This window comes from Ovis aries, chromosome 3 (assembly GCF_016772045.2).
Source record: "Ovis aries strain OAR_USU_Benz2616 breed Rambouillet chromosome 3, ARS-UI_Ramb_v3.0, whole genome shotgun sequence".
NCBI classification, from domain to species: Eukaryota; Metazoa; Chordata; class Mammalia; order Artiodactyla; family Bovidae; genus Ovis; species Ovis aries.
Window position 1 is genome coordinate 169868971 of NC_056056.1, and position 13314 is coordinate 169882284.

The 13314-nt window shown below is 42.0% G+C and overlaps 1 protein-coding gene across 1 annotated transcript in view; it reads left to right on the forward strand.

Moving 5' to 3' along the window:
- SLC17A8 (solute carrier family 17 member 8) overlaps positions 1-13314 on the forward strand; it is a 41008-nt gene that overhangs the window by 19032 nt on the left and 8662 nt on the right. Inside the window, exons 6-10 of the mRNA XM_004006651.6 lie at positions 5655-5741; positions 6339-6478; positions 6611-6760; positions 7749-7881; positions 12246-12356. Coding sequence (XP_004006700.2) covers positions 5655-5741; positions 6339-6478; positions 6611-6760; positions 7749-7881; positions 12246-12356 — 621 coding nt within the window. The remainder of the gene's footprint in view (positions 1-5654; positions 5742-6338; positions 6479-6610; positions 6761-7748; positions 7882-12245; positions 12357-13314) is intronic.

Sequence of the window (13314 nt, forward strand, 5' to 3'; positions counted from 1 at the left end):
ACCATTTAATCAACTTTTGCTATTATCTTCCAGAAAAAAAAAAATGAAAAGGACATGATCCATTTTACCCAAAAGCAAATTAATAGTCCTTAAGTACTGATGTGACTTTAACTCCTGGGTCTCCAAATTTCACCTTGCTAAGGTTGCCTCATTTGAAGCCATGCTGAGACTGGCCCCTCTGTGAGTCTCTGAGAGTAATCAGTGTTCAGAAGACTCTGCTAGGTACCCATCAATATTTGAACAAGAACAGCATGTGCTGCCACCAATATTTGCAAATTTTTTTTTTTTAATGGGGAAGAGGCCCAGGAAGACAAAAACGACTTAGGCCACAAAAGTTAACAATGGGCTCACACAGAATTCGGATCAGAATTGAGGTCTGCTTAGTTTTTCAAGCTAGCATATCTTTCCTAACACAAGCTAACCTGTACATTTTAGCTAAGGAGGAAGCTTTACTTCTCTGAATATATTTATTTATTTTTCCCTCTCCTTCTTTGGGACTTCCCTGATAGCTCAGATATTAAAGAATCTGCTTGCAATGCAGGGACCTGGGTTTGATTCCTGGGTTGGAAAAACCCCCTGGAGAAGGAAATGGCAACCCACTCTAGTATTCTTGCCTGGAGAATTCCATGGACAGAGGAGCATGGTGGGCTACAGTTCATGGGGTCACAAAGAGTTGAACACAATTGGGTGACTAACACTTTGACTTTCTCTTCTTTACTTGCACAAGTAGTAATAGTGCTAGCAGCAGCAGTAGTAGTAGCAGCAATAGTAGTAATAAAGAATCCCAGGGAGTTTGGTGTGAAACATTCACCCATGTGCCTATTTTGTGTCTCATTTGGAAATGCATGCACAGCTGAGATGCCTTTACATCTTTAATCTCCCCCATCCTTGGGAACCATTTTTGTCCCTTGCTTGTAGTTCAAGATCAACTCCACCTCCCCTACTGATCTTATACCAACTCTAGAAGAATGTAAGATTCTGCCCCAGTTGACCTTGACCTGTTTTCTTCAGATGATTTACTTATAAGGCCTTTTATTTTGATTTGCCAGCAAACAAGAACAACTAGCAGCCACTCCCCATTCTTAGTGTTTTTATAGCCCTAAAATGGCTAATTTAAGAAATGATTTGATGCTCAAGGAAAGTTACCTGATCAAGGTCATAGGCTTTATTGCATTTCCCAGCTAAGGTGTGGCCTTGGTTTCAAAGAAGAGCACAGAAAAAATGTCATTAGAAGTAAACCCATGCTTGGGGATAAATGATTCTTACACTTAAAAAATATTGCAGTTGGAAGAGTCTTTAGAAAACATCTAGTCACACTCATTGCTTCATTTTTTAAATTAACTTTAATTTTTTAAGAAATAAAACTGACTTTATTCAAAGACATAGCTTTTTGGTTTTGTTTTCCCCTAGTTTTATTGAGATGGAAGAGACATACAGCACTGTTTACATTTCAGGTGTTCAATATAATTATTTGACTTACATACATCATGAAATATTTGTCGCAATAGGTTTAGTGAATGTCATCATCTCACACAGATACAACATCAAAGAAATAGGCAAACAATCTTTTTTCCTTGTGATGATAACTCTTAGGATTTACTGTCTTACCAACTTTCATTTATAACATATATCAGTTTAGTTATCTTTATTATGTTGTATGATACACCCCTAGTACTTACTTATACCTGGCAATTTGTACTTTTTGATTGCCTTCATATGATTTCCCCTCAACCAACTCCTGCCTCTGATAGCCACAAATCTTAATTCTTTTTCTAACTCCACTGTTTTATAGTAGAGGAGACTGATGCTCAGGGAGGGGGGAAAAAAGATACAAATTTTCATGGAAAGTGAGGACAGAACTGGGGACTCTGTCATCCCCACTTCAGCTACTCCTCTCTGTCTATGCCATTCAATAAGCATCCTTCTCTTTCTCTGTGTTGACCACACAGAGGGATCAAGGTACAGTTAAGGCAATATGGGTGGAGAGCCCTATTGGGGTATGCTCAGGACCTATGGGTGTGATAGGAGATTACATTCAGCCACAATTGGAAGGATGAGGAAGAGTTGTCTAAAAGACAGGAAAGGACAATTTCAAACTGTAAAATTTCCTCAATGGAAGAATGCTTCTTGCTATGAGTAATTATTGGCTATTGTTGAATGGAAGAAGCAGGACTGAATTATTAAACAGTTAAGGTTAAAGGTTTTGGATTCCTGCAGACCTAGATTCTGGTCACTCATACCCATGTGACCTCAGGAAATTTACCTCCCATCCCAAGCATTCTTGTAAAATGGGGATGACACTAGCACCCATGTTACAAGGTTGAAAAAAAAGGTTAAATAAAATCAGCAGTCCAGAGTACTCATCACAATACTAGAAATCACACAGAAAGCATTCAGTGCATCTTATATTCAATTCAGTTCAGTCGCCAGTCGTGTCCGACTGTTTGCAACCCCATGAACTGCAGCACACCAGGCCTCCCTGTCCATCAACAAAGTCTACCCAACCCATGTCCATCAAGTTGTGATGCCATCCAACCATCTCATCCTCTGTCATCCCCTTCTCCTCCTGCCCTCAATCTTTCCAAACAGCATCAGGGTCTTTTCCAATGAGTCAGCTCTTTGCATCAGCTGGCCAAAATATTGGAGTTTCAGCTTCAACATCAGTCCTTCCAATAAACACCCAGGACCGATCTCCTTTAGGATGGACTGGTTGGATCTCTTTGCAGTCCATGGGACTCTCAAGAGTCTTCTCCAACACCACAGTTCAAAAGCATCAATTCTTCAGCTTTATTTATAGTCCAACTCTCACATCCATACATGACCACTGGAAAAACCATAGCCTTGACTAGATGGATCTTTATTGGCAAAGTAATGTCTCTGCTTTTCAATATGCTATCTAGGTTGGTCATAACTTTCCTTCCAAGGAGTAAGGGTCTTTTAATTTCATGGCTGCAATCACCATCTGCAGTGATTTTGGAGCCCCCAAAAATAAAGTCAGCCACTGTTTCCACTATTTCCCCATCTATTTGCCATGAAGTGATGGGACTAGATGCCATGATCTTCGTTTTCTGAATGTTGAGCTTTAAGCCAACTTTTTCACTCTCCTCTTTCACTTTTATCAAGAGGCTTTTAGTTCCTCTTCACTTTCTGCCATGGGTGGTATCATCTGCATATCTGAGGTTATTGATAATTCTTCCAGCAATCTTGATTCCAGCTTGTGCTTCCTCCAGCCCAGCATTTCTCATGATGTACTCTGCATGTAAGTTAAATAGATGGTTATCCCCTGACCCTCCCTATTTGCATCATCTAAACTGGAGCTCCCACCTCCCACTCCCAGGGTATTTGCTCCAGGAAAGGAGACCACCTTCTCCACACCCACATAGGAATCAGATCTGTAGCTCTTCTTTATAGACGATATGTCCTGGAACCTTTGCCTTATCAGTCTGAGGAAGTCTAAGTTTAAAAAAATTAAAAGTGCTCTATCATTCTGTACACAATAGCAGCATTAATAGTTGATGTGTGAAAGTGAAAGTGTTAGTCCCTCAGTCATGTCTGACTCTTTGCAACCCCATAGACTGTAGCCCACCAGGCTTCTCTATCCATGGAATTCTCCAGGCAAGAATACTGGTGTGGATTGTCATTCCTTTTTCCAGGGGATCTTCCTGACCCAGGGATCGAACCCAGGCCTCCCGCATTGCAGGCTGACTCTTTACCATCTGAGTCACCAGGGAAGCCCAGTTGGTGTTTGAAAGTGAAAGTGTTAGTTCCTCAGTCGTGTCTGACTCTTTGTGACCCCATGGACTGTAACTCACCAGGCTCCTCTGTCTGTGGGGTTCTCCAGGCAAGAATACAGGAGTGGTTGCCATTTCCTTCTCCAAGGGATCTTCTTGATCCAGGGATCAAACCCAGGTCTCTTGCACTGCAGGCAGATTCTTTTACTACTAGCGCCACCTGGGAAGCTCTAAACAGCAGCCCTCTTGGCTTGGTTCCATTGGGACTTGAACCCAGGACCTTCTGTGTATAAAGCAGATGTGATAACCACTATATTAGTTGGTGTTTGCTACTGCTAAGTTGCTTCAGTCGTGTCTGACTCTGTGCGACCCCATAGACGGCAGCCCACCCGGCTCTCCCGTCCCTGGGATTCTCCAGGCAAGAATACTGGAGTGGGTTGCCATTTCCTTCTCCAACACATGAAAGTGAAAGTGAAGTCGTGTCTGACTCCTAGCGATCCCGTGGACTGCAGTCTACCAGGCTCCTCCATCCATGGGACCTCCCCGGCAAGAGTACTAGAGTGGGTTGCCATTGCCTTCTCCGTTGGTGTTTACGTAACACTTAATTAGAGCACCTTCATGTAATAACTTATTTGCTCCTCAAAACAACCTGGTAAGACAGAGATTTCACTTCCATCTGAAAAAAAAATGATTTGGAGGAATTGAGAGACTTCCTCAGGGGTCCTGATGTTCAGATCCGGGATTCCAGGTCAGGCCTTTCATAGCCAGCTTGGCCCAACTTGGAAAGATGGGATTTAATTTCTTTGTCTGGAAGCTCTCTAAGCTTCCATTTCCTGAAGATCTTCCTTAGCACTGGGTTATGGGATACAGCATTTCCTTTTGCTGCTCACTTGTGCTGAAGCAAGAATTTTTTCCACTCATACCCAGAGGAAATTTCATATAGTAATTTTTTTGATTCAGTTAATATTTATTGGGAGTTCACGGGGCTCGTGTCTCTCCACCAGATATCACAGAGCTGCAGGAGATAGTGAAGGTGAGGTCACTGCCTCTAGCCCTTGTTATCTTGTCTAGACAAGATAAACATCCATACACAGGTAACTATTTACAAGGTTGGGTATTTCAAAGTAAGAAACTAAAAAATGTACCCATTTAGGAGGCGGATGAAGACAGTAGCTATCCTGGTCCTCCTGCCATCTTGAAATTTAACAGTTTTCTGGCATTAAAAACAAAATTGAGACACTAAAAAGCATGATCCTTTCATAGTTTGAAGTTCCTTATTTAAAGACCTAGGTGAATTATACATCAATATAATTATATCTCAATAAAACTGGGAGAAGAAAAATTTTTTAAATAAAGATATAGGTGATAATCCTTCTGAATTGTGAACCCTGAGAGATAGATACATAAAAGCCTTCACTTTCTTTCTTTTTAATGTTCTGGCTATTTATTTACTTATTGGCTGTACTCCGAGCACGTGGGATGTTAATTTCCTGGCCCGGGATTGAACCCATGCCCCGTGCAATGGAAGCACGGAATCTTAACCACTGGACCACCAGGGAAGTCCCTGTTCCTTCACTTTCTGTCTTCAGCACCCAATGTTGTGCCTGGTTGAATTTTTCAGAGTTCTGTCACATTTTTTCTCATTTTTTTCATTCCATTTTCCTGTAATTCCAAATTGAGGTGCCTGAGCCATCTCTGTCTAATCCTTCCATGGCATCTGGATGAAGTTAAAGGGTATCCTGGAGACCTTTCTCTCTTGGAGGCCTCTTTTTAGGCACGGTGGGAGTTGGCCAGCTCCTCTGCACAGAGGCATCCTAATTCCCACTCAGTGTGATTGGTCTTCAGGTTGACTGCTGAACTCTAAATGGGTTGGATGGGCTTGCCTGATGACTGGTGAGTTTCCTTCAACTTTTCTTGTCCTAGGTTCCTATGCAGGAGCAGTGATTGCCATGCCGCTGGCTGGGGTGTTGGTCCAGTACATTGGATGGGCCTCTGTCTTTTATATTTATGGTGAGTGATTTGATTCCATGAATTCCCATGGGTAACTGGGCTTCCTGGGTGGCTCGGTGGTGAAGAATTCCCTGCCAATACAGGAGATGCAGGAAATGCAGGTCTGATCCCTGGGTCGGGAAGATCCCCTGGAGGAGGGAATGGCAACCCACTTCAATATTCTTGCCTGGAGAATCCCATGGACAGAGGAGCCTGGTGGGCTACAATCCACAGGGTCATGAAGAGATGGACAGGACTGAAGTGACTGAGTACACACGCACACCTGGGTAACTGATAGATATGGCATTTGACTATCTAATGGGGTTGGCTTAAGAGTTTACTGTGTGAAAATAGGGATCACTAAGACAAGTTTATCGCGTAAATGGAATACTTGTCTAACGATGGTTCACTTAATGTGTATATAAAAGTTAAATTTCTTAATGAGCAGAACATAATCTTTCTTTAAATACCAGCTAATAAAATAATGACAGGAAAAACCAACCAAATGCTTTCTCCTAGCTGAATATAGTGCCATTTGAAAATACTTTGAAATTTGACAAATTTAGAGGTGGAAGAAAATGAGACGATGTCATCAAGCTTTTTGTTTTTCAATTGCAGGTATTTTGGGGATTATTTGGTACGTGTTTTGGCTGTTGCAAGCCTATGAGTGTCCAGCAGCTCACCCAACAATATCTCAGGAGGAGAGGACCTATATAGAGACAAGTATAGGAGAAGGAGCCAACTTGGTTAGTCTCAGTGTAAGTAGAGACGGAGAGATGAAGACTTCCCTCTTTTTTATGAGTATTTCTTTCAGTGATTGTGTTGGCCTCATCAGAAAAATAATCTATCAGTATATTCACTAAAAATCTCACTGTATTTTCACTTTCTAGAAATTTAATACACCATGGAAAAGATTTTTCACGTCATTGCCAGTGTATGCAATCATTGTGGCCAATTTTTGCAGAAGCTGGACATTTTATTTGCTGTTAATAAGTCAGCCTGCTTACTTTGAAGAGGTCTTTGGATTTGCAATAAGTAAGGTAGATATACAGATTCTTGAACTTTAAATCTCTTACTTCTACTGCGAAAATCTTTACTTGATAAAATAATTACATTACTGATCAAAATTCATAATAGTTCTGTGACACCTAATACCCTGGAGGCCAGACAAGTTATGCATTCTATGCACAAATACATAGCTATTTAATTTCTTCTTAGTAAGGATCAGAGCTGTATTAAGCTGCTTTTAAAGATTTATGTTCTCACCATTCTCAAAGTGTTTCTGACGCTGACTCAAGAACTGCATATTGGGCAAGGATCAAAAGATTTAAGGGTGCGAGGTGTTTTTTTTTCCTATAAATTATTCAGGGAGGAGCAGTAAGAACCTTAAAGCTCATTTTGCAGGTCACAGTCATAGCTGTACTAATGTACTAAAGTACTGGTCAAGTACTAATGACCAGTACTTTATGGTTTAAAAAGAACCTTTTACAATGTCCCCGACCATTGCGATTAGGTTGCCTGTGTTTCAGGTAGGAAGAGTGTGGATGGTAAAACACAAGCTGTCATCCCGAAAATATTAAGTCTCCTTCCCACAGGATAAAGAACAGAGGCCTAGTAGAGGTAGAAGTCTGCATAGCTACAGGTACTGTCAGAAGTGACTGTGGAAGAGCTAGCTCAACCAGTAGTGGCTGCCATCAGGGAGCACTCACCCTGTGCCAAGAGTCTAACTGCCGTGTGCCAGGTAGTTAAACACCCACTGGGTAGTGGGGCCTCTGTGAACGATTTTAATAGACCAACCCATCTCCAGGAGCTTCCTATCTGGTAGAGGAGACGAGTAGGTCTATTCTTAAAGTTGCTCACTCACTCATTGTTTATTCATTACAAAATTCAGGCCTGTTTCAGTCCCGTATAATTAGATGATTAAATTTGGTGGTGAGGGTGAGGGGCTCAGTGGAGATGGTGAGGGTGTTAAAGAAGTACATCTCTCAGAAGTAGCTAAAAACAGCTCACTGTTTCTTTTCATTCCAGGTGGGTCTCTTGTCAGCAGTCCCGCACATGGTTATGACGATCATTGTGCCTATTGGAGGACAATTGGCTGATTATTTAAGAAGCAGAAAAATTTTGACCACAACTGCTGTCAGAAAAATCATGAACTGTGGAGGTACTGTGGATTTCATAGGTGGCTTAAGCAGCTTTTGTAGAATGAGATGAAACTGAATTGCAAGCCATATTTTTGAGGTTATGTCTAAGCACTGAGAAGGCTCTTAAAGGCCCCTAAGTCCATCACACCTAGTGGTGTGTGACCATGCCTAGTGGTCATTCAGCCTGTGCTTGTGCAACCTGAGATATGACAACTTGGGAATCCCTTGGTGCTCCAGCGGTTAGAACTCTGTGCTCTCACTGACAAGGGCCTGGGTTCAATCCCTGGTTGGGGCACTAAGATGTGGGGTACTATTTTGGTCATGTGGTCAAAAAAGAGATATTTTTAAAAAATATATGACAGGGAAGCCTGGCGTGCTGCTGTTCATGGGGTCTCAAAGAGTCGGACATGACTGAGTGTCTGAACAACAACATAGAAGATGGAAAGTGTGACTGAGGTAAAAAAATCCTAGTCTGGCTGAATTGGTTGCCTATGTGAACTTCAGGTTGTTTTAATATGAAATGAAAAAATTCCTCAGACCTTTCAATTCTAGTTCTTGTCAGCTTGGAATAGTTTCACTTCCTAGGATCTCTTGATTACCCATAAAGTTTAAATTTTATCCTTCAGCTCCTGAAACGTACAGTCCTAGCATTTTCACTATAAATAGGAGTCACTTATGCTCTTAAATGATTTTTCTTTCTTTGAAAGTCTACTATTTGGCAAACATCTTTTTTTTTTTCCTTATTGATGAATCAATGTATCATTTATAGGTTTTCTTCACACAATGTCTTTATTCTAATTCTTTTGGGGGAATTAACTTTCTGGTTCCACTTTTTTGATAGTGTTAAGATAAGGGAAGTTTGAGCCATGTACCTTGTTGTATAAGACAGGCCAGTTCCAAAACACAAATAATTAGTATACAATGGTGTGTGTGTGTGTGTGTATGTGTGTGCTCAGTCATGTCCAACTCTTTGCTACTCCCTAGACTATAGCCTGCCAGGCTCCTCTGTCCATGGAATCTTCCAGGCAAGAATACTAGAGTGGGTTGCCATTTCCTTCTCCAGGGGATCTTCCTGACTCCAGGACTGAACCCACTTCTCCTGCATCAGCAGATGGATTCTTTACCACTGAGCCACCTGGGAAGCCCTTATAGCATTACTACTTGTTATTAATTTTGTTTCCACAATTTGAACTATATACAGGGGAAAATAACCTGCCAATGCAGGAGATGCAAAAGACACTGGTTTGATCCCTGGCTCAGGAAGATCCCCTGGAGGGAGAAGTGGCAACCCACTCTAGTATTCTTGCTGAGAAAATCCCATGGACAAAGGAGCCTGGGGGGCTGCTGTCCATGGGGTCACAAACAGTCGGACACAGCTGAAGCAACTGAGCGTGGATGCACGGTTCATTTCAGTTGCTCAGCTGTGTCTGACTCTTAGTGACCCCATGGACTGCAGCACTCCAGTCTTCCCTGTCCATCACCAACTCCTGGAGCTTGCTCAAACTCATGTCCATCAAGTCAGTGATGCCATCCAACCATCTCATCTTCTGTCGTCCCCTTCTTCTGCCTTCAATCTTTCCTAGCATCAGGGTCTTTTCTAGGGAGTCAGTTCTTTGCATCAGGTGGCCAGGTATTGGAGCTTCAGCTTCAGCATCAGTCCTTCTAATGAATCTTCAGGACTGATTTCCTTTAGGCTTGACTGACTTGATCTTGCTGTCCAAGGGACTCCGGTAGTTCAAAAGCAACTGTTCTTTGGTACTTAGATTTCTTTATGATCCAACTTTTACATCCATACATGACTACTGGAAAAATCAGAGCTTAGGCTAGACAGTCCTTTGTCAGCAAATTAATGTCTCTGCTTTTTAATATGCTGTCTAGGTTTGTCATAGCTTTTCTTCCAAGGAGCAAAATTCCATGGCTGCAGTTACCATATGCAGTGATTTTGGAGCCTTAGGAAATTAAGTCTGTCGCTGTTTCCATTGTTTCCCCATTTATTTGCCATGAGGTGATGGGACATGGATGCCCAGTAATGGTATAAAGTCCACAGTTTAAAAAAATATTGATTAATTAAAATTTAAAAACTTTTAAATACAATTTTTGAGGCTGTTGTTCCATTTAGACTTGTTACAAAATAGTGACTATATTCTTTGTGTTGTGCAACACATCCTTGAGCCTGTCTCACACCCAGTAGTTTGTACCTTCCACTCCCCTACCCCTATACTGCTGCTCCCTCTCTCCATCCTCCCACTGGCAAGCATTAATTTATTCTCTCTATCAGTGAGTCTGTGAAGCTCACAGTTTAAAAAGCACCTCTGTGCCCATAATTTCACTGGTTCTCTTTAGATGACCACCTAAAACAATCGTTGGTGCTTGCCCTAGTTCTAGAACAGTTTTGAAGAATGGATTCAGAAAGGTAAGCAACTTATTAAGGTTTACAAAAAAGTGCCTTGGCTTGTATTTCAACTTAATCTTGATTTTCCTTTCTTTCCTTTGCATTAATTATCAAGTTCCCACTACCTACCTGCCAGGCCCTGTACTATATCCATGGTACCTTCCCTGGATAATATCACAGTTTTGTGGGGGAAGGCAGAAACACAAATGAAAAACTACAGGGCAATGCTGAAAAGTTCTATGAAATGATTAAGAAGAAGGGGATGTCAGCTTCACTGGTGGTGAGTGGCAGGGCTGTCAGCTTCCTAAGGAAAGCAATATTTGAACTGGACTTTAAAGAATAGTAGGGTTTCTCCAGAAATGAGAAGTAAGTGATGCGAGAGGAGCACTGCAGGTGAAGGAACAGTCTGTGGAAGTACAGTGTGGCACAAAACAGTGTTGTGATCAGGAAACGGTGGAGAGACGTGTGCAACAGTAGAGGGCTTTCCACGGGCTTCGGATGGTGAGCAAGGGGGTAAGAGTGACAGAAAATGAACCCGGGACAGCAGGAGGAATTTATTATAGGCACTTAGTACGGAACCACTGACAAGTGTTTTAAGTAAAGGGGCAACTGATCAGATTTGTAGCTTATAAAAATAGTGATCCAGAGAATGGATCAGAGGAAAAAGAGATAGGAAGATCAATAAAGAGGTTTTTGAAGTTGTCCAGGGGAGAGGTAGTGGCGTCCAGAACTAAGACAGTGGTAGGGGAAGGAAAAGCAGATATTTCTAAGGCCAATGTCATGGATTCTTATCTGAACACTGAAGAAGAGAAAAAAGTCCAAGTTCATTCTGAGATTTCTGCTTTGAATATCCAATTACCATTTGTTGAGTAATGCCCATGGCTGGCGATCTTGCTCAACACCTTGTATACCCAATTTCATTTAATCTTCCAATGCTCCAAGGTTGTATTATGAGCTTTTGGCAGGGAGGAATGAGGACTCTAAGAGATGAAGTGCTTGTCCAAGATCACACCATTAGTGATTTTGAGATAGAATCTGAACCCAGCAGGAATCTGAACCCTGATAAAGTCTGGGTTCTAAACACAGGCAGATAGATTAACTGAGAGAAGAAAGAGTGTGGTGGTGGCTTTTTGTATGTTTTGGAGTGAATATAGGGGACAGAGACTTGATTTGGGCCTGTTATCTCTGAGCTAACTCAAAGGACAATCGTGTAGCGACGTCTGGAATCAGCAGACGGTCTCAAGCATCATTTCACTGTCTTCTGCCTCCCAGGGTACTTCCTGTCCCTGGAAACAGTACTTATATCATCTTTCTATCTGCTATCAACTGAACATGTATGTGTTTTTGTGTGTTGGTGAGAAGGATCTTCATCATTTCCTTACCCTTTTTTATTGTGCTGGATTCACTTATCTTGAATGAAAGGAGCAAAAAGTCCTTCTGTCCCACTGTATTTTATGTGCAAATATCTCATGGCATTATAAAGAGGCCTGAAGGCTTGGCAAACTTCTGAAAAGGAAGAATTTTGCCTTATGCTTTACAGGTGGTGAGGCTCTGCTTTATGTTTCAGATATTCACTACTGCTTTCTAATCACTTTTGGCAATAATAATACTATTTTACTTTTGTTTCATTTTCTATGAAAGACCATCACTGGTGTAATCAATGGAGAATCACTGACGGTCTTAGAAATGGCAGGGGGAACTACCCATGAGCAACTGATAATAAACATTCCTCATCCCATGGGCATCATTGTACCTCCTGGGACTATACAGTGTTTAAGGCACACCAGGAAATTGTTGAAAAGCTCACAGAACACCTGGGTAATGTTAGCAAAGTCGTATAGTCAAGAAATATCCCTATAAGATTGTAAATATTGCGCCAGAATATGTGTTCTAAAAGCTTGGGTCCATGAAAATAGATTCTTTGTGATGAATTCATGAATTTGGGCTGACTGACACGAAAATGACATTTTCCCCTGCTGTTTCCATTCACAGGTTTTGGCATGGAGGCAACCTTGCTCCTTGTGGTTGGCTTTTCCCATACCAAAGGGATGGCTATCTCCTTTCTGGTGCTTGCTGTAGGATTTAGTGGTTTTGCTATTTCAGGTAAAGTGTCCTTTGGGTTTCCAAATCTTTTCCATAGCAACACTTGGGAGAAAGGAAGGAAAGGATATTGAACATCTACCTTTGGCAGCCAGGCCATTCCCAAGGCTCAGGGCCACTGGCTAGAGATTTTCATCTAGTGGGGATGATTTTGAGTATCACTGAGAACTGGGCTTAGGAGCCCAGCCAAGCTGGAATTATCACTACTTTCTCCATCTTGGGAAAGACAACATGCAGGAGCCCTCTCTGGGGCATGGGCAGAATGCGTGTTGCTGGGCAAAGTGCCACCTTCAAACTTTAGCACCAGGCCACCCGACCTAACAGAGACTCTTGTGACTCTTTTGATTCTTACTTCCTACAGGAGAACTGCTAACATTAACTCACAATCAAATGATGTAGTCATTTGACATAAAGTTATAGAATCAGAAGGGCTTCCCAGGTGGTGCTGGTGGTAAAGAATCTGTCTGCCAATGCAGAAGGTGCCAGGAATGTGGATTCAGTCCCTGGGTTGGGGAGATCCCCTGGAGGAGGAAATGGCAACCCACTCCAGTACTCTTGCCTGGAGAATTGCAAGGGCAGAGGAGCCTGGTGGGCTACAGTCCATGAGGTCACAGAGTTGGACACGACTGAGCACATGCATACACACACACAGAATCAGAAAGTTTTAAGGATGGAATTTTTCTTTAGTTTTCTGTCTCCTCCTTGGCTTTCATTTTCCAAACAAGGACATGCAGGTCCAGAGAGGTGATGTGACTTGCTAAGCCAGCAAGACTTAAGAAGAATAGTAATGATGATGTGAGCTAACATTGATCAGGCACAAACTCTGTGCTGGGGGCTGTTCACAGCCCACTCGTGTATTAATCCCTGCAATTCTAACAGCTACCCTAGGGCCTTCAGTCTCCCCATTTTATAGAAGCAGAAACCAGCTACTGTATGAGCGGTAATAGTGCTAGCATATTAC